We start from the raw sequence: 20,945 nt of genomic DNA, 5'->3' as shown, positions 1-20,945 counted from the left end.
AATTTATCAAAATGGGAGGTAGACATAAAGACTTCACGGACTCGATAAACAATTATCTGGGAGTTAATTTGAACATTAAAGATGAATGATAAAATAAAAAAGAGTATTTACGTGATCGTCTATAAATGGGTCGATACCGTCAGTTCAGTCTTCCATCATTTGCTTATTTGATCCCTCGTTACCATTGAAATGCTATTAGCCCTCCAATGTTTAAGTTACTTCAAAATTTTAAGTGTGCCATCAATCATTTACAATTCTATTAGGTCCTATATTCTAAGTTCTTCTGAAATTAGTCCTGCAATACAAACTAATATTCACAATTAGAGTAATTAGTTTTAAAACTTATAAGAATAGAGGAACCTAATCGCATTTTCAATGATTTGGAGGGACTATTTTTAAATATTAGCATCGAGTCTAGTAAAAGTGTGGAGCAACTATTCAAAATAAGGGTTTTTTAGTAACCGCTTAAATAGGGTATTATACAAAAATGCATTATTATTTAATTTATACCTAAAACCATTTTTTGAGTAGGGGGGGAGGTGTTTTTACTCCAAGCGCAACGCCTTTTTAGTAAAAACTTTCAGATTAAAATTTAAAAACTCTATTAAAACTCACAGTTCAAGATACGCGCTCATATTGTATGTTTATTTCTAGTTTAGATACAAATCATAATACCCTAAATGTGGCATCATATTAAGACTCTTTTTTATTTTTTCCAGTGAAATTTGATTAACATAGGATTGGATTTGTCGAAGAAAGTTTTAACATGAGATGATTACTTATAATTTAAATAAAAATAATTTCTGTATAGATAACCATATCTTTAGTAAATAAAAAGGAAACCCTTGAAAATATGCAAGGCTTTTATAGGGACACCAATGAGTACGGTAGCTACGAGTTCTAGCGCTTCGGCACGAGCGAAAAAAGCCCAGGCCCCGCCTTATCCTCGACCGATTCATCAATCCCAAAGAATCGCACTCCATCATTGTCCACCGTACACGTGTCCCCGCGCCTACTTAATCTGTAACCAATCCCACGCTCCCCCATGACTTAGACCCCATGGGGTTCTATAGTCATGGGGGAGCGTGGGATTGGTTAAGTACTTAAGTAGGCGCGGGACACGTGTACGGTGGACAATGATTGCGAGTGCGATTCTTTGGGATTTGATGATCGGGTGAGGGGATAAGGCGGGGCCTGGTGCTTTTTTTCGCTCGTGCGGCCGAAGCGCCTAGAAGCTCGTAGTGACCGTTACTCATTGTGCTCCCTATAAAAGCCTTGCATATTTTCAAGGGTTTTCTTTTTTATTTACTAAAGATATGGTTATTATACAGAAATTATTTTTTATTTTAAATTTATAAGTAAATCATCTTCATGTTAAACTTTCATTCCGATCAACCATATCCATATGTTAGTCAAATTTTCACTGAAAAAATAAAAAAGAGTCTTAATATGATGCACATTTAAGGTATTTGATTTGTATCTAAACTAGAAATAAACATTAACAATATGAGTCGCGTATCTTGAACGTGAGTTTTATAGATGTTTTTAAATTTTAATTGAAAGTTTTTACTAAAAGGCGGTTGGTTGGAGAAAAACACCCTCCCCCCTACCTAAAAAATGGTTTAGGTATAAATTAAAAATAAAATGCATTTTTTGTATAATGACCCTATTTTTAAGCGGTTACTAAAAAACCCTTATTTTGAATTAGTTGCTCACACTTTTACTAGATCCTCGATTCTTAAGTTATTTTAAAATAGTCCCTCAAATCATTGAAAATGCGATTAGGTTCCTCTATTCTTATAAGTTTTAAAACTAATTACTCTAATTGTGAATATTAGTTTTGATTGGCAGGACTAATTTCAGAAGAACTTAAGAATATAGGACCTAATAGCAATTTTAATGATTGATGGGCTAATTTTGAAGTAACTTAAACATTGGAGGGCTAATAGCATTTCAATGGTACGAGGGGTCAAATACAAAATGTGGAAGACTTAACTGACTGGTATCGACCCATTTATAAGACGATCACGTAAATACTCTTTTTTATTTTAGTCTTCATATCTTTAATATTTCAAAATTAGACTCCCAGATAATTGTTATCGAGTCCCGTGAAGTCTTATGTCTACTCTCCCAATTTGATAAATTAATATAAAACAACTTACAAAAGTTTGGAGATGTAATGGCAAATTTAATTATTTGAGGGGCTAATTTTGAAGCAACTAATGAGAACTGATGGACCTCATAGCAACTTTAGTGTTTTGATGGTCTAATTTTTAAAATATTAAGGAATTAATTAAAATAAATCCTGGTTCAATTGTGCAAATATCTACATTTATTCACGCGAAAAAAACAGCTCCAATGCTCTAATAAAAATTATTTTTCTCAATGTTGTTTTACATGAGGGGCAAGAAATATTGTTAATCTGATATTTTCTCCTAAGTCCGAGCAAGAAATATTGACAGTTGCTATTTGCTTAACTCTAAATGTTATATTGCCATAATTATCTTTTACTCGAGTATACATTAAAGCAAATCCAAAAAATTAACATAGGATGACACTATATTTTTCTCCTACTCTAAATTTTTCGACACGTGTCATATCTTCTAATCCATCCATTTAAATTGTTATTACATTTCAACTTTTAATTCAAATAGATATATTTATACATGCAAAATCAATTTATAATCAATTAGAATATATTCAGCAATATCTTTAGTAACTAATTCAAATACAAATAAAATTAATTCCCCTTATTTATGCATTTCTTTTCAATATATGAAAAAAATATACATTTCGATTTTTTTAAAAAACTAAAAAAACTATTTATCCCAAAATTCCATTTTATTTTTCCAATCACTTATCCTATCTCAATTTTCCCGTCTCAATTTATTTCAAGAACTCTGAGTCATTACTCTGATCTCCGATAAATATATCACGTAATTAATCCAGCACCATCCAATATTTATATTATTTTAATTTGTCTATTTTTTATTTTAATTATTTCCAAATTTTTTTGTTTTTTAGACTACTATTTTTTAATTCCTACTCCTAATTATTATTCCAATCCTCGAAAAACACATTAGGTAATTAATCTAACACCATCCAATATTTATGATATTTTAATTTGTGTATTATTTTTTTGATTTTAATTGTTTTCTATTTTTTTTTTAATTTTTAGATTGTTGATTTTTAATTCCTTTGTAATTTCATCTTCAACCCATGGCTCATTAATTGCTTGGATGAAAATAATTTAGGTATTTAATCTACCCCATCTAATATAAGTTTTATTTAAATTTGTGAACTATTTTTTAGTTTTAATTGTTATCAAATAATATTAATATTCAGGTACTTATTCTACAACCCTTCAATATATTTTTGAGTTTTTGAATTATTATAGCGATTAAAATTATAAAAAAATTGATTTTTCAAAATATTACAACAATTATAATAAAACTTTGAAAATATATTTAGGCATTTTTGAATTTTTAGAATATCTTTGACAATATATTTACTAGCTAATTCAAATCAAATACACAAATATAGAAAAAATTAATTTATAATCAGATATTCAAATATAAAAAAATCAATTTATAATCAATTAGAGTATCTTTGGTATTATCTTTAGTAACTAATTCAAATCACAAATAAAATCAAATACCTTCATTTAGGCTTTTCTTTTCAAATCAGATATTCAGAATATAGAAAATAAGTTCATTTATTTAAAAAGATAATTTTAAAATTTTAAAAATATTATGATATTTATTCAATTTATTTTAATTTATGCATTATTTTTTACCCATTTTAATAGTTTTAAATTTTGTTCAGATTGTCGGACTTTTCGCTTATATAATTTATCTTCAACGCGTGAGCTTAATTGCTTAGAACTATGAAGATATTTAGATATTTAGATATGATAAAAATTAATTTATAATTAATTAGAATATATTTGGCAATATCTTTAGTAACTAATTCAAATCACAAATAATATTAAATCCCCTCATTTAGATATAATTAATTTATAATTAATTATAATATCTTTGGTGCTAGATCCAAATCAGATTAAAAAAAATTATGGCGATTGTTGATGTTAATAATCAATAATCTAATTAAAAGGGGGATTAGGTTGTCGGGAGTCTCTAACTCCTCCAAATGCCTAGTTCTGGAGCGAGATGTTCTTCTCTCTATATATATGAACTCGTAAGAGATTAGAGTTGGGTTCTCCGGTTGTTCCTCTGACGATCAAGTCAATAAATTTGATTGAGTGGAGAAGAATATAAACTGCAGAAGTTATTGAGCTTTTGGAGCAGGGAAAATGCTTATCTTTTGTGTTGAGAATAGTCCTCCCAATTATAGTAATAATAGAGGAGTGGTTTAGTAACTTCGGTTGAGTATGGGCTAACGCGGTTGCAGTCCGTACTAGTAAACAGGTGTGTCGGCTACTTCAATGCGATGGTCACTTCTCAGCGTTCTAATGTGAATGACAGGCATGGCACTAGGTGCCGACATGTTTGATGCAATAAATCTTCGGCCAAATAAATGATGATTTAACCATGCATAATATGAATGGTAGACCAACTGTCAAGCTGGGCGGAGCGAGGTATGTCAGTCGCCTTCAATGCGTCGGTAGAGGTCAAAGTACGCCTTTGACGTTGGTTTGTAAAGATTTGGCAATAGGTGGTCGTGGTAGTCATTGTAGAGTCGACTAGCAGACGAGGTCGACGTGTACCGCCTTTTGAGCCAGTTATGTGAGATGTTGTCCCTTCGAGTCGTTCGAGCTTGGGGACTGTTAGTTATCTTGAAGTGGCTAGGCAGGTAATGTGGGACACTTGTTTGCTATTGAATTGAGATTATTATTCAATAATTGAAGCAAGTGACTAAAAATTTTAAAAAATAAATTTCAATTTTTAAAAATGTTATAGCACTTACAATATAAATTTTAAAATATAGTTTTATTTTAAAAATTTTAAAAAATGTTTGAAATTATTTTTTTAGTTTGTGATACTTTAAAAAACAAAATTATGTTAACAACTTTTAAATTCATGATTTAGGTTAGTGATTTTATGTCAACACTTTTAAATTAGATAATACCAAAATTTTATTAAATTTTAAATTATCAAATTTTACTTAATTTAACTACCTAATCTACTTCATTTTCAACATTTGCAAAAAAATTCAAATCATTTAATTTTAAAATATTTAATTATTTATGAAATAGTAACAACTTTTATATTTAATAATTTCTAAACTTTAATATGGATATTATTATATTTTTAGATAGCTGTGAAAATATATTTTTGATTTTTTATAATATTTTTATAATTAAAATAATCATAAACTTTACACTACAAATATATATTCAGTTTTTTAAGATATTACAGAGATTAAAAAATATATATATATTTAAAAATATATCTTTAATTTTTTAAATTATCACACTATTAAATTTTTTATTTCTAAAAATATTATTTCTTTTATATTAAAATTTTAACAATATATTTTCTATTTTTTAAAATATTACAGCATCTTAAAATTTTCAAAATATATTTGCAAAAATAATAGCATAATTTTATTAAATTGCACATTACCAAATTGATCTTACTAAATTCAAGTTACCAATTTAAACTACCATATCTTAATTTAATTTAACAACCTAATTTAGATAGTGATCACACTTTTTAAAAACGTTTCCAATTATTTTAATTTCAAAATATTTATTTATGAAATAATATGAAAAATTTATTAAATTTCAAATTACGAAATTGATCTTATTAAATAAAAATTTTCAATTTAAACTATCAAATCTTACATAATTTAACTACCTATGTTAGATAGTGCTCGTAATTTTTTAAATTAAGCAAAAGTAATATAACTCAAAATATATTTGATATAATACCAAAAATTGTGTAATTTTCAAATTATATTAAAGTTTTAATATTTTTTAATTTAATATATAAAATTAAAAATTAATATACATTTGCTTAAACAAGATGTAGACAACAAGGAGATTCTGCTTGTAATCAAGAGATTAATCGGCAGAAATATGTGTTTTCATATTAAAGTTATATAGTTTAACACAAGTAAATGCATTGAAGGCTACACGGTTATTACAAATCGTTGATGATGATGTGGACAATGAAAAACTCAATAGGCTATTACTGCTAACTGATGGAAAGATAACATTTTCATAATATTATTCAATGGTATGCAATGTATTTATTGTTTTGATAATAAATTTATTTTATCAAAGGATGAAAAATCACTCGATATGACGTTGGTTGATGGCGATGACAGTTAATCAGTTCAATATATTCCACATTTATCGATACTGGAAATTGTTCTGATAAACTTTTGAAGAAGAAGGTGTTTAATAAATATAATATTAGTATCTTTATTTCAAAAATTAAATCATTAACATATTATTCTAGGGCGAATATATTATTATCACAGGATGAGAAAATAATTGAATTGAATCAGGATGATACTATTAATAATCAATCCGTTAAATCAACTCCAGACTTATCAACACCGATGTTCACCACTAATGGCAAAGATAAAAAGAATATTTTAGATGTTTTACGTATAACCAGTGGAAAAATAAGTCTACAATAAGGTTGGCTTATTTATACATTAATTAACTTTTATATATAATTTTTTTAATGTTAAATTTACTAAATAACCATATTTTTTATTTTACAGAATTGGACAAAGAACCATCTCTTTCAACTTTGAAGATGACGATTTAAGACGGATAAATGATAATTAGAAATTATTAGAACATTTTCTTAATATTTTGCTTATTACATCCTATGACTGGTTGATTGATTAAGAAATTTTTTTAATGATACATCATTTGTGAATAATATTTTTTTTAATATTAAACTGTGTTATATCTTAATTTCATCCAAACTGCATTTAGAATATTTTGATTATCTTCATTTTATTCATTTATTATTAAAAAATTAGTTTAAATAATCTTCATTTTAATCATAGCTTTATATAAGTTGTTTAATATCATTATTTCTAGGCGGGCACATGTCACCTAACCTCAATGAGGGCGGATAAGAGTGAGGTTCACGTGTTTCGAATGCAATTGAGGCGTCAGATCTTTAAAATTATATTCGAATAAGAGTCGTTGAAATATAGATGAATTGCAATAAGACCATGCTAAGCACGGGCTAAAACACCAATGCTTGTTTAATCCATAATTAAAACTCACAAATTAAAGGAACACAAATCATAACATCTGAAAAACTGAATGAAACTTGAAAATTTAGAACTTCTAATCATAGAAACAACAGCTTCGGCACTCACGCACAATAAGCCCTTTTTCATATGTGAACAAATGAAATATGTTTTTTCTTAAACGAGTTATATAATAAACTCTTTTGACGTGGAACTTCAGAGACGAAATGTTGGACTCCCATCAGTAAAACATTATTTATGAATTTGTTTAGCAATCACCTAAACACTATGCTAGTTTAGTCTTTGCCCAGTTTTAAAAGTTTGTCAAACACACCATTAGCCTAGTAGAATTTAAGAAAGCTTGCTTTCTCTAGAGATTACGCAATACTAGGCAATTTGGTTTATGGATTAATTTTGATGCATATCAGGAATTTAAAAACACATATAATTAGTAGGAAAAAGAAAATAACATGGAAAAAATTTCGACTTCTAGTCATGATCTTTGATCTTGATGCTATGATTTACCTCGAGTTAAATTTGTTTTGCTTTGAGGATAACGTTTTGGAAAATATTTAAATTGGATTAACTTTTATAAATAAAATAACGTTACAAATATTCGTTATTCATAATTCGTCTTTACATACGTATTATATTACATATTTCTTATTCACAATTCGTCTTTACATACGTGTTCTATTACATACATTTATTCAAATTTTGTTTTCACGATTACAAGAATATCATAACTTTGATTTAGGGCATTGAAAAGTTGGTCTAATAAAACGACCCACTATAAAATTATAGTTTTAACCAAAAAAAAAAAAAATCATGAATATGGTTTAGACCAAGGCACAGTTGGATTGATGAAAAAACCATTATTAAATTACTATACTTTTAAATAAAACCAAGACGTATTAATTCCCTAAGGGAATTAAACCATTTTCTCACCTCTCGCGATGGGTTAACTAATTTAACCCTTCTCCTTAGTCCTCCTCTCTTAACCTTTGCCGAACAGCACCTGAGGATTTAACCGTTATAGAAAATAAATGATTTGACTAGGGTATAATATTATCTACCAATATACTCGAGATAAATAAAGTTACGAATCGAGGTTTTTTGGGATGATCTTGCTGTGTTTCAATCAGATAGGCGATCACTAGAAGAAGAGATAGGAAATAGATTGCGTTCTAAAGTCACGCGGAGGGTTTACTTAGGGTTTTGCCATTTTTTGGGTGGGTGTTTGGGTGGCATTGGAATCTTGGAGCAGTGAAATCTCATATCTAAAACTCTTATTTGCAAAACCCAATATGATCCAGTTGAATTGTTAAGCTACCTATGATTACTCACGAGAATTTAACTTCTTAAAATATTTGAGGATATACATTGTAATTTAATTTTCTAAAATATCGGAGGCCGTACATTGGGGGTGTCTCTTAGCCACACCCGAGGGTTTAATACCCATGATTTGAAGAATCGTGCAGAAGCTTCTTAAAAAAAAAGTCAATTTTGGCTTTTTTTACAAAACCCCTTGCCTATAATTTGAAAATAATGAAAAAAGTTTAGAGGGAAAAAACCTTAAACTTTAGGGGAAGAAGCATGCTGTTGTTAAATGACAAACGATAAAGTATGAAAATTTTGCACTCAAAGATATTTTCGTATTTGCAAATAAAGGCAGGGAGTTAAATGAGATAAGCTAGAGTTTAGCGGAGTTTTATGAGACAACCCATGGTTCGGGTAGTTATGTGAGATAAACAAAGTTTAGGGGGCTACATGCAACACCTCTCAAAGTTCAAGGGCGTTTTGTGAAATCCAAATAAAACCCTTTCAGGGTGGATCTAGAAATACGATTTGGATCCGACCCGCAAACGCCCTGACTATCATCTGCTCCCGGATCTCACGGCCGCCTCCTCTTCTTACTACCATCTCCGGCTCTCACGTTTTCATAAAACCCCTCGTAGATTCCAAAATGGGGGAAACCAACCCCCCAAAACTCCCGATCGCCGGCAAGAGGAACATCCTCATCACCAGCGCCTTGCCTTACGTCAACAACGTCCCTCATCTCGGCAACATCATCGGATGTATGTCAAAATTTTTATTTTTATTTTTGCAATTTACATCTTTTATTATCGTCGGTGCTGTCCTTATTGTGTAATTATCGTATTGTTCAGGTGTTTTGAGTGCTGATGTATTCGCGAGGTACTGCCGGCTGAGGGGTTATAATGCGATCTATGTTTGTGGGACTGATGAGTATGGGACGGCGACGGAGACTAAGGCCATGGAGGAGAAGTGCTCGCCCAAGGAGATTTGCGATAAGTTCGGAAATTTTTTTTATTTAATTTTTTTGAGCTAATTTTGGTTAATTTTTATGATAACTACCAAACAATTGAGAAATTAAGTACAATTTAGAGATCTATTATCTTTTGCAATGAATTTGAATGCAATGAGCAGTAGAGATAATAAAATTAAATTGCAATTTTTATACGTTACAATTGGGACAAATTTTCAAAATAGACAATTTTAGAAACTTAACCACCAAAACCGACCCAGTTGTAACTTATTGAGCAATTTCGACCTAGCTTCAGCCGCGATGGCTGACACTAGGTCTAAATTGCGAAATATGTTTTACGAACTCTACGTGATTGAGAATCGCGTGTAGTGTAGTCGAAAATTAAACTCCACGGCGTTCTCAATCCCGTAGAGTTTATAGCTATGCTAAACTACATGGGATTGGGAATCCCGTATAGTGTATAACATAGAAACTACACGGAATTCACAATCCCATGTAGTTGGGTAAGTGGTTAGCTCCAAGAGAGTTAGACTTCAATTACTTTGAATCTTATCATTGCCAACGTTAATTTTATTTTTATATTTATCTGTTCAGAAGTTAAACATAAAAAAATAATTCATTACTTGGCTAAGATTCGAACCATGGCCTTTCAACTCATAAATTAACTTCTAAGTTGTTAACCACTGAGCTAACTACACGAGATTGTGAATCCTGTGTAGTTTATATGTTATAAACTACATGGGTTTCCCAATCTCATGTAATTTAGTAGAGTTCTAAACTCTACGGGATTGAGAATCCTGTGGAGTTTAGTTTTCTTCTAAACTACACGGGATTCTCAGTCCCGTGTAGTTCTCAGGACTTATTTATCAAATTCGACCCAGTTTCAGCTTATTTATCCAATTTGACCCTGTTTCAGCCCATGTTCCTGAGATGAATGAAATTAGGTCGAATTTGATAAATAAGTTGAAACTTGGTAAAAAAAATGGTAATTATTTTTAAAAAAAGGTCTATTTGGAAAATTTGTCCTTACAATTGTGTATAAATATTAGTTGATTGATAAAGCAGGCATCTTGAACTTTGAAAATTTCCAGCAATAACTATAACGACAAGTTCAAAGACTTTACATCTAATCTTATGGACCTACAAGTTATCCACTTGATTGGTGATAGAAACTCTAGAGATTAACGACCTGAGAATTCTTGAATTGGCTCCATGGCTTGAGACTTGACAGATGGAGCTTCAGAACCTTGTCTTTGGTGGGTGAGCACGTTTGCATGTTTGTCGAAGGAATGGTTAAAACGAATGCAATTTTCTCTAATTATTTAGACTTCAATGAATTCTGTTTGTTCCTTCATTGAACATAAAACATATGTACGGAAAATTGCTATGGTGCAAGTTGTATATTTCAATACTGAGATTCGATTAATTAACTGAGTTTTTATCATCAAGTCTGTCTGCTGCATGGTTATACTTATTGTTACTACTAAGAAAGGCTTGGAAGGTTGAGTGCATGCACATTATTGCTTGTCAACCGAGTACTACTTGGTGCTAGTATTGAAGCATGACGCATGTTTCAATAAATTCTACTTTTATAATCACTAGCATCATAGCGTGATTTATCTTTATGGACCAACGTTACAGTGCTTTACCTTTCCCATTATTATTGTTTTCCTATTGTTCTGCTTACCTAAAAGACTACAAAAGTAGAAGTATTAAGAATTTTCCTGTCCATGTAGATACCATGCAATTCACAAGGAAGTATACAACTGGTTTGGGATAAGTTTTGATGAGTTTGGTCGCACATCAACTCCACAACAGACCGAAGTTTGCCAAGCAATATTTCACAAATTGTGGGAGAATAAATGGCTTACTGAGAAAACCATGGAGCAGGTGAGTAGTTGTTCTTGGAAAAGTTGCAGATAATTTTCTTGGGGGATTCATATTTCGTAAACTGTTTTTCATATTTCTTGTATTTATTTTATTACCAAATAATACACAAATAAGATGTTCTCTCTGTCTGTTATTGCTGGTCCGTTTTATCTTGATCTGAAATTCTATGGCAGCTTTATTGTGATACATGCAAACGCTTTCTGGCTGATCGGTTAGTGGAGGGGACATGCCCAACTTTGGGCTGTGATTATGATTCTGCACGTGGTGACCAGTGTGAAAAATGTGGGAAATTATTAAACCCTACTGAACTTAAGGATCCTAAGTGCAAGGTGACATCCGCTCTTCAAGATATTATATTTGATCGGTCCCATTAATTAGTATGCATTGCAGTACAAACAACTTCATAATATATCAAATTTATATTCAAAAGCATTTTTTTGTGTAGGTTTGCCGAAACACTCCGCGCCTGCAAGAAACAAACCACTTATTTTTGGAGCTCCCTGCCCTCAGTGATAAACTGGAAGAGTATATCAATACTATGACAGTGGCTGGAGGATGGAGCCAAAATGCTATTCAGACAACACATGCATGGTTGAAGGAAGGATTAAAATCTCGTTGTATCACAAGGGATCTTAAATGGGGTGTTCCTGTTCCCCATGATAAATATAAAGATAAGGTCAATAGATTAGCTGCAGTATAAAAAATTTCATATTCTGGTTATATTACTAATTGATGAAAATTTCCTGGAATTAAATTCCCAACTATGTAGAAATCATTCAATATCACAACTTGAATTCACATTTTGATTCCATGAGAGATTTGGTACTTTAGTAATGCTGTCCATTGATGCTGTCATCCAGGTGTTTTATGTGTGGTTTGATGCTCCAATTGGATATGTTTCAATCACAGCTTGCTACACACCTGACTGGGAAAAATGGTGGAAAAATCCTGAAAACGTGGAGCTATATCAGTTCATGGGCAAGGATAACGTGCCATTTCACACGGTAAATAATTTACAAATTAGGATTAGTGTTTATGGGCATACTTTACATTTCAGTTCACTTCAAAATCTAGACGAGCCGCCTTCAGAAGTAGTTTACTTTAAGTAAACTTTATCTTATGGCAGCTCTCACTTCTTCTTAGAAACAATCTTTAAGGTATATTTACTTTGTTAGATTACTGCCCAATCAGTCACTCAGGCAGCGCAGTTTTAAGTTACCGTCCAGCTCCTATTTCTCTTCCCACTGTATACCAATTCTGATCATATCAGGACCCTATATGAAGTTAATCTCTGCATGTAATCATAGTCAGTGTTTCTCCCATCTGTTCTGTTGTATTTTTAATGCTGTCCATGGTTGTCTTCTGAAAACTAGCAGTGCTTCACCGGCACAAAGTACACATAACGGGACGTTCTTGCTTGCAGCAAAGTCTAGACTCATCCTTTATCCAAAGTATATTGTTTGTGCTTAGAACCTTAGGGGTGGTAAACGATCGAATCGAATCGAATACTAAGATGTTCGTATTTGTATTTGTTTAAAATTATCGAATTCGAATGCGGACTCTAATATTCATATATCTAGTTTTTCGAATTCGAACTCGAATACTTGGTATTTGATAAATATTCATGAATATTCACGAATACTTATCGAATATTAGAGTATATTTATTCTGCTAAAAATTTTGATTTTCAAATAATATTAAAATTTATAAATAAAAATTATTCCTTTTTAATATATGATGTATATATATTTAAATCAAAATTTTAATTAGAAAATAGATTTAAGATTATTTTAGACTTAAAATCAGTATATAAAAGTTAAGTAGAAATGATAAGTGAATTAAAAATATGACATCATATGTGCAATAATACAAATAATAAGCTGTGATTAAATTTTAAACGAATATTTAATAGACAAACGAATCGAATATATATCTGGTTAAATTCTATTCGTTAGTAAACTCGAATACTAAAAAATATTTGTTTAGTAGTAAATGAACTACCGAATCGAATATGATCGAATAGTAATTCGAACAATTATCGAACTATTTGTTAGTTATTTGGTTCATTTCCACCCCTACTTAGAACTATGAAGACCATACATATATGTTCTTCCATTTTATTGTTAATTTTTTTCATTAATTTTGCATTTATGAGTTCCTTTCTGCAAAACTTATTCTTTCATATATTTTAAATTCAGGTTATGTTTCCTTCAACGCTTCTTGGAACTGATGAAGGCTGGACGTTAATGAAGACGATAAGCGTCACGGAGTATTTAAACTACGAAGCAGGTGTAGTATCGGTTTTAACTTTTGTATAATTAGCTGCCTAGTTATGCAAGTTTATTCTCAACCATGATACTTATTACTTGCTAGAATCTAATATTTGTTGGTTGGGAGTTTGCTGAAAAATGATTCTATGTCTTCTTTTTCGCCAAAGCCAGAAAAAAGATGCCTAAGAACTTTACCAATGTCAACCATCTACAGATGGACCTAACTTATTTTCACTGCATCCTTAATATTTACTTATTTGTTTCATAATAGATGCTTAATAATCTCTCTCATCTCCAACATGCTGTTGTGTAGTCCCAAGCAATTGAATAAGTTCAGTTCAATAGTTAATCATAAAGTGTAGATCATGAGACTAGGTGTCGTCATCTTTTCTACATAGCACATTCTTTACTTCTATTTGCAATCTGTCCCAGCATCATGTTTAAAGATTTCCTATAAAATCAAATAGCTGAGAACTGCTTTCTTTTAATTTTGTTTATCAAACTGCTTCTAAAACTTTGACAAACATCCGCATACCTGTTAAAAGGGATTTGCTAAGGTCCATATTACCTTTTACTTTGATATCTTTCCTTGGAACCAGGAAAGATGTTTGTGGCTTCCTCTGTTCAGTTGGATATGATTTCCTCAGTGTCTACAAAATTTTCCAGGTGGAATTGATCATCCCATGATCTTCTTTTCTTGATCACATAACACTTAAGTCAACCTTCATAAAGGTCAACGGAAAACATCGAGGCACACTATTAGTCTATTACCATCTTATGAAATGATTATGTTCTTTCTTGTTATGTCTTGCAAAACAATGAAGGGCATCTCAGTTTTCAGCTGTCAATAAGAGCCCAGAAGAGCGTGGATTCCATTAAACTGTTATCGTGTGAAGAAAAAGCTTTTTTCGGATACCTTATGAACATATATTTGTTTATATAATCAACTTTTTGGGTTTTGAGAATGCGAGAGGATTGATTTTTATCATGAACTGCAGCAAGTTTCTTATGTGGAACTGCAAGTTGTACAAGTTCTGTAGTGTTTTGGAAGTCTGGTTACATGCGCTAGATTTTCTCCCTCTTGAGAATGACATGTATTCTTCTTTCACTTAGATTTTACAATTTAACCTTGCATTCTGTGGATAAAAATTATAACTTCTGATTAGGAACTGCACAAACTATTTCCTTGTGTTACTTTGGAGCGGAGACTATTCTGAAGCCTTACCTAATTATCATAGCTTTATATTTTTTAAGAGTATCACAATAGTCACTAAGTTGTAGAGTTAAGAGTAATATTGAGCCCAAAAGAACTTGGATACTGTCTTGTTGGCTGTGTTCTTTTCTTGCTAGTTAAAATCAGTGCTATAGTTTCTGATACTTTAAATTCATTGTATATTACCTAACAGGATCAGTAAAATTATAGCTAGATACGTTGGTTTATCTGCATCAATGTTCTCATATTATGTAGGGAAGTTCTCCAAAAGTAAGGGTGTCGGAGTTTTTGGTAACGATGCAAAAGATACAAACATTCCTCCAGAAGTATGGCGATACTACTTGCTAAGTAACAGGCCTGAAGTGAGTTGTGAAAATTTTGCTTTCTTTAGAAGTTTGTGTTACTTTTCTTATTATTTCTTTGATTTTCATCAAATTTTGTTGTTATGTGTGGTTTAGGTATCAGACACATTGTTTACATGGACGGATTTGCAGGCTAAGCTGAACAGCGAGTTGTTGAATAACTTGGGGAATTTTATTAATCGTGTTCTGAGCTTCATTGCTAAACCCATTGGTCAGTAAAATGGAATATACAAATTAGTTGTGTTGAAGTTTCTTAGAAGGTCTGTCATATAACCTATTTGTAGTGTTTTTTGTACTCTTATCATATTTTCTTTTGTGAAGTATCCAAGTCGTCATTGTCCTGCTTGTTCACCTGCAGAAATTTTCCTTTCACTAAAACTGGTGACTGTGGTTCATATGGCAAAGCATTTGATTTTTGTGCCTGTAGTTGTGCATAGCAGAGCTCTATTCATGATATAGAATTACAAATAACAATACTAGTGTTTTGCATGGAATAGGGTAACAAAACTTTGATGAAATCAGGAAAATTTTCCTGTATTAACTATCCATTTGCAATCGAGCTGGAGTTATACTAGAATTAACCTGCAGTTGTCTAAGTGTTCAGAGTATTGGGGCGTTTCTGTCTAAATGATCTATTTGATACTGGATTCAGTTTCTACTGGAAATGATATTTGTAATATATGACTGAAAAATGTTTTGAAATTCTATATGAATTACGCTGTACTGGAAGGCTACTATTCTACTAATAAGTAAAAAGAGTTTACTATCTTTATTTCAATCTTCACCTATTGAAAACTAACAACTAGTACGCCTTTGCTACTTCATTCATATGAAAGTTGTTTTAATTGTTTTAAAATTCTATAGGAGCTACATTTTACTGGATTTCTACTGGTAACTCATTAGAGTTTATTATCTCTATTCTCAGCATTAACTTTTTGAAGTTCTACAGTTAGAAGGATACTTATAAGAATTACCAGATAGTCATTAGACTTATAACAATGATCGTCATAATTCTATAAGAGGCCTAATAATTATGATACTTAGTTATACTTAGCAGATAGATAAGAGGACTAATAATGATGATACTGCTAACGCTTATCAGATAGTCTAGCATTTGTCTTTGCATGTAAATTTTCATGTTAACTATGTCATGCCTGATCAAATGCACATGTGTGTCTGCAGCTTTTAGCTATATGTTTCTCAATGGTTATTCATTTCCCTTCTGCAGGATCAGGCTATGGTTCCATCATTCCTGACGTGCAGAATGCAGAATCACATCAGTTAACCAAGTATTTAGGTGACACAATTGGGAAATTGGTTGATCAATATCTTGATGCCATGGAGAAGGTATGCATTGTCTCCAGGTCTGAGTTGGGTTTCTATGCATAAGAAAGTTTGTTTTATTGATCAATTTGTTCACGTGACAGGTTAAGCTAAAACAGGGTCTAAAAACTGCTATGAGCATATCAAGCGAAGGGAACGCATACTTGCAAGTAAGGCTTTCAAAGTTTCCCCTTTTTGTTTAGTTAATATTTGTTGCTGACTTGCTTCTTTACTTATTTAGGAGAGCCAGTTCTGGAAGCTTTACAAGGAAGATCCTTCTTCATGCTCCATTGTTATAAAGACTTCAGCTGGACTTGTGTACCTTCTTGCAAATTTATTAGAACCTTTCATGCCCTCCTTTGCTGTACAAGTTAGTCATCACTCATCAGGCCACCTTTTCTTCATTTACACTATTCCTGTTTGGACCAATTTCATTTTTGAAGACTTGAAACAATGTGTTTTTCTTTTATGATGTCATTGAAGGTTCTAAAGCAGCTTAATTTGTCTGCTGATGCGCACATCTCCTTGTGTGATGAGAAAGGAGACACTAATAAGGCAAAAAGACCATGGGACTTTCTTCCGGTACCCCATTGTTCTGATGTTGCTTTTTCTTTTTGTTGTTTAAATAGTGCATCATGCTTTTGTCTAAACAACCAGAACTTAAATCTATGTGCAGAAAGATGAAGACGTAGAATTTTTCAGGCAAAAATTTGCTGGTAGTCAGTCTGATAGAATCGAGAAAGCAGAAGCTGAAGCAAAGATTTCTGAGAAGCTGAAGTCCGCAAAGATTTCAGGTACATATTTTGTATTTTTCATGCTTACTGATACTAACCTGCGACATTATGTCGGTCAAGAATTACGCATATTAACTAACTATTTTCACTGTGAATTGTTAATATCAGTTTTTAGCGTTATGTTGATCAGTAACCAGAATATTTGGGGAATTTTGGAGTAATACACTGTGTATGTGGTTTTTTAACCCCTGGGTGGGGTGGGTGGGGGGGGGTGCTTACTTGTTGCTTGTGTGTGTGTTTGTGGCTTATTTGTTCCTAGAGCATAACTAGCCTAGTTATGCCCACTTGTAAAAATTTGTAATAAGCAATGAAATCGGATGATCAAGTTCGTTCATCTTGTACACGCCTTAAAAGGTCCACAAATGAAAAATCATGTGTGTGAGCATATGTTACATATGCATCAAGTGGTCATAGAAATTAACAGTTTCCTATCAATACAACTTGGGAGGTTTCTTGATGCATGGGTCATACTATTCCAATGGATGATCTATTCCCTTCATCGTGACCTAAATGTCTCAAAACTTCTATAAACCAAAAATCATGATGTTTCAATACTTCCAAGAAATATTTTTCATTGTCTCTTTAGTTGTATTATTATGAAACTGTTAATTTTATAATCACTTGATCCATGGGAAACTATAATCCAATATGCCTAATTTTTTGTTATATACACCATCCATAACATATAGATCAACATGAAATGAGTGAATCAAATAAATTGATTGCATATAACGTAGATTTGAAGGTGGACATAACCAAGCTAGTTATGCCTTGGGAACAAAGTAGCCTTCCCCATATGCGTACACAAACATATATGTATACATATGCATGTACATACATATGTATGCATTTATACACACACATGTATGTACATACATATAAATGTAATTCACAATTGATAACTCCGAGGTGAGTATGTTTTATTGCAAATGGAGTTGGTACAAATACAGACAGAGAAATTTAACTATATCAAACAGGGGACAAAGGGTTGGAGTGCATATGGAGATGGTTTGCCAAATAGCGAAAAGTTGCATGTTTTTTATGAGCAGTTATTTTCATTGATGACTTGGATGGGGAGCAGAAGTTGCAACGTTTTTACATGCAGTATTAGCAGAATAAGAATGCAGTAAAAATTCTTACAAATTGTAGTACTGAAGTTTCATGCGCTCATGAGGATGAATTATATTTCTTCCTTTATCTATGTTATAGAGGCATTGCACCTAGGGGGGGGGGCGTGGGGCGATTTATGCGCTATTTTATCAGATTTTTAATCTACGGGTTGTTACTGTCTAAAGTGTGTTCATTCGTGTTGCTGAGACTACTACTACTATTTGGATGTCTACAACATTAATTTCTCTTGATTATTATCTTTCTTAGGAGAATAAAAACATAATACACGACAGCTTGGACTTTAGTGGCTAGATTCATGCGCTTATTGATTGAACAACTATGTGATATATCCCTCTTAGAAATAAGGTTTAGCATAGTTCAGTGAATCAACTCGATTAGTTACTTTCTCAACTACTATGCATTTTCCTTGTTTCCTCTCACGATTCTTGCACTACCTGTTGTAAAATTTCTCTTAGAATCTTCTTGTATGTTCTAATATAGCACTTTGAAAAGCAAAACTTTGTTTAGGTTGGCACAGAAATGAAATTGAAGTAACATATGCAACTTCCTGATCCTGAGTTCAACAACATGCTTGTCAATACATTGGTGTTCCATGGTTTACCATATTTTCTGTTCTCTTAAAATATTATTGTGTTCGGATTTTTTTTGTGAGCTAATGGTCCTGCTTGACCGGGGAAGGTGGTGGGGTGAGATGGTGGTGCGGGGGGGGCGGCGGCGTTGCAGGCTGTAATGCCGTGTGTGTGTGTGTGAATTGAGGTGCTAAACTGTGACCTTAAGGCAGTATGTGACGCATATACGTACATGGGCACTGGCACAAGTTCTTTTCCTGTCTTCCTTTAGGTACGGATATTAACAGTTATGTGCATATACTGACGTTTTTTTTTCTTTTCCTTCCTTTCTTTTTGGTGCAGAAGGAAATGCAAAGAAACAAAAGGTGAAGTCCACTGGTGCCGCAAAACCAAAGCCCTCAGAAGCAGAAATATCTGTTTCTAGGCTTGACATTCGGGTAGGTCTCATCACAAAAGTTCAGAAGCATCCAGATGCTGATTCCCTATATGTGGAAGAGATTGATATAGGTGAGGAGTCGCCTAGGACAGTTGTGAGTGGCCTTGTCAGATACATCCCCCTTGAAGAAATGCAGGTAATTTTCCTCTTACCTTGTTATTTTTTCTAATATTTTTATTAGGCATTACCTTGTATTTCTCATTCTTTACTAAAATTCTATTACAACGCCAATTGTGAAGGATCGAAAGGTTTGTGTTCTTTGTAATCTGAAGCCAGCGAATATGAGGGGTATTAAATCACATGCAATGGTATTGGCTGCATCTAACGAGGACCACACTAAAGTAAGTCATATGTTCTTAATAGTAGTTTCTCTGGTTACACCATCCTTCAGCTATACGATAACACGAGATTGACGCATCCATTCTGTTGATTGTCAAAATGAGCTGTCAATTTTAAGAGGAGAAACAGATAACACGAGATTGACGCATCCATTCTGTTGATTGTCAAAATGAGCTGTCAATTTTAAGAGGAGAAACAAATGGCCTTCTTTGAAACATGGATTATGTTTGATTGTCAAAATGAGCTGTCAATTTTAAGAGGAGAAACAAATGGCCTTCTTTGAAACATGGATTATGTTTATAACAAGAGTTATAGTTCATCTCTATTTTAAGGGTTCATGTTTGGTAAATTTTTTTTAATCAATTTGGAATTGCAGGTTGAGTTGGTTGACCCACCGACTTCAGCTAAGGTCGGTGAACGAGTAACTTTTCCTGGGTATTCAGGCGAACCAGACAACATGTTGAATGCCAAGAGCAAAGTCTGGGAGAAGGTGCACATAGATTTACATACAAATGCAGAGTTGATTGCTTGTTATAAAGACGTTCCATTCACTACATCTGCTGGCATTTGCAAGGTCTCATCCATTGTTAACGGGGAAATTAGGTAGATTTTTTTTTTCACTTTTGACGGTGAAATTAGGTAGAATGTTAATTGCATATTGCCCCCATGAAACTGTCTGAAAGGTTTTCGTCTCAGATTTATTTATTGTTAATGGGGGAATTGGGTAGAATACTAATTGCATAGTGCCCCCCCATGAAACTATCTAAAAGGTTTTTGTCACAAATTTATTTATTGTTATATTATTAACATTAAATTCTAATTGTGTATATTGATAACATTACAATTTCTCCTTCAAAAGGTTAATTGTATTGGATTTCTTCAGCATACTAGGGGCTTACTAGGGACAAAAGCCGAAAACAATCTCAGATATGTTCATTTTAGGTAAACTTCAACGACACCCCCCTTATGTTTGGGCCTTTCGCAGATAACCCCCCTCTTGACTTTCCACTGTCACAATCCTCCTTGAGTTTTGGGGTTCTCACGAAAAGACCTTCAACTTCAAATGTTTTTTTCTTTTCAAGAAGACCTCCTAACAAGGTTAGTTTGGATTTTGGAGGGTTTCTGACACAATTTAGAGGGGGGTTTTGT

The 20,945-nt window shown here is 32.3% G+C and overlaps 1 protein-coding gene across 1 annotated transcript; it reads left to right on the top strand.

The window, feature by feature from the left end:
* Positions 9,055 to 20,630, top strand: LOC109836506 (probable methionine--tRNA ligase). Its single transcript, XM_020404417.1, has 17 exons — positions 9,055 to 9,260; positions 9,351 to 9,495; positions 11,206 to 11,359; positions 11,533 to 11,688; positions 11,805 to 12,035; positions 12,220 to 12,363; positions 13,558 to 13,648; positions 15,098 to 15,204; positions 15,301 to 15,415; positions 16,433 to 16,551; positions 16,632 to 16,697; positions 16,769 to 16,897; positions 17,011 to 17,130; positions 17,204 to 17,321; positions 19,364 to 19,593; positions 19,697 to 19,798; positions 20,173 to 20,630. The coding sequence occupies exons 1-17, from the start codon at positions 9,149 to 9,151 to the stop codon at positions 20,401 to 20,403; spliced, it is 2,370 nt and encodes a 789-aa protein (XP_020260006.1). The 5' UTR covers positions 9,055 to 9,148; the 3' UTR covers positions 20,404 to 20,630.

Source organism: Asparagus officinalis, chromosome 4 (genome assembly GCF_001876935.1).
Source record: "Asparagus officinalis chromosome 4, Aspof.V1, whole genome shotgun sequence".
NCBI classification, from domain to species: Eukaryota; Viridiplantae; Streptophyta; class Magnoliopsida; order Asparagales; family Asparagaceae; genus Asparagus; species Asparagus officinalis.
Note: the sequence above shows the minus strand (reverse complement) of the source record. Positions and strands in the feature narration are given on the sequence as shown.

Excerpts from the sequence above, each read along its gene's own strand:
- LOC109836506 (XM_020404417.1), top strand. The coding sequence starts at position 9,149 with ATGGGGGAAACCAACCCCCCAAAACTCCCGATCGCCGGCAAGAGGAAC. Across the intron at positions 17,131-17,203 it reads TACCCCATTGTTCTGATGTT|AAAGATGAAGACGTAGAATT; the intron begins GCTTTTTCTTTT and ends ATCTATGTGCAG. Across the intron at positions 19,594-19,696 it reads TCCCCCTTGAAGAAATGCAG|GATCGAAAGGTTTGTGTTCT; the intron begins GTAATTTTCCTC and ends CCAATTGTGAAG.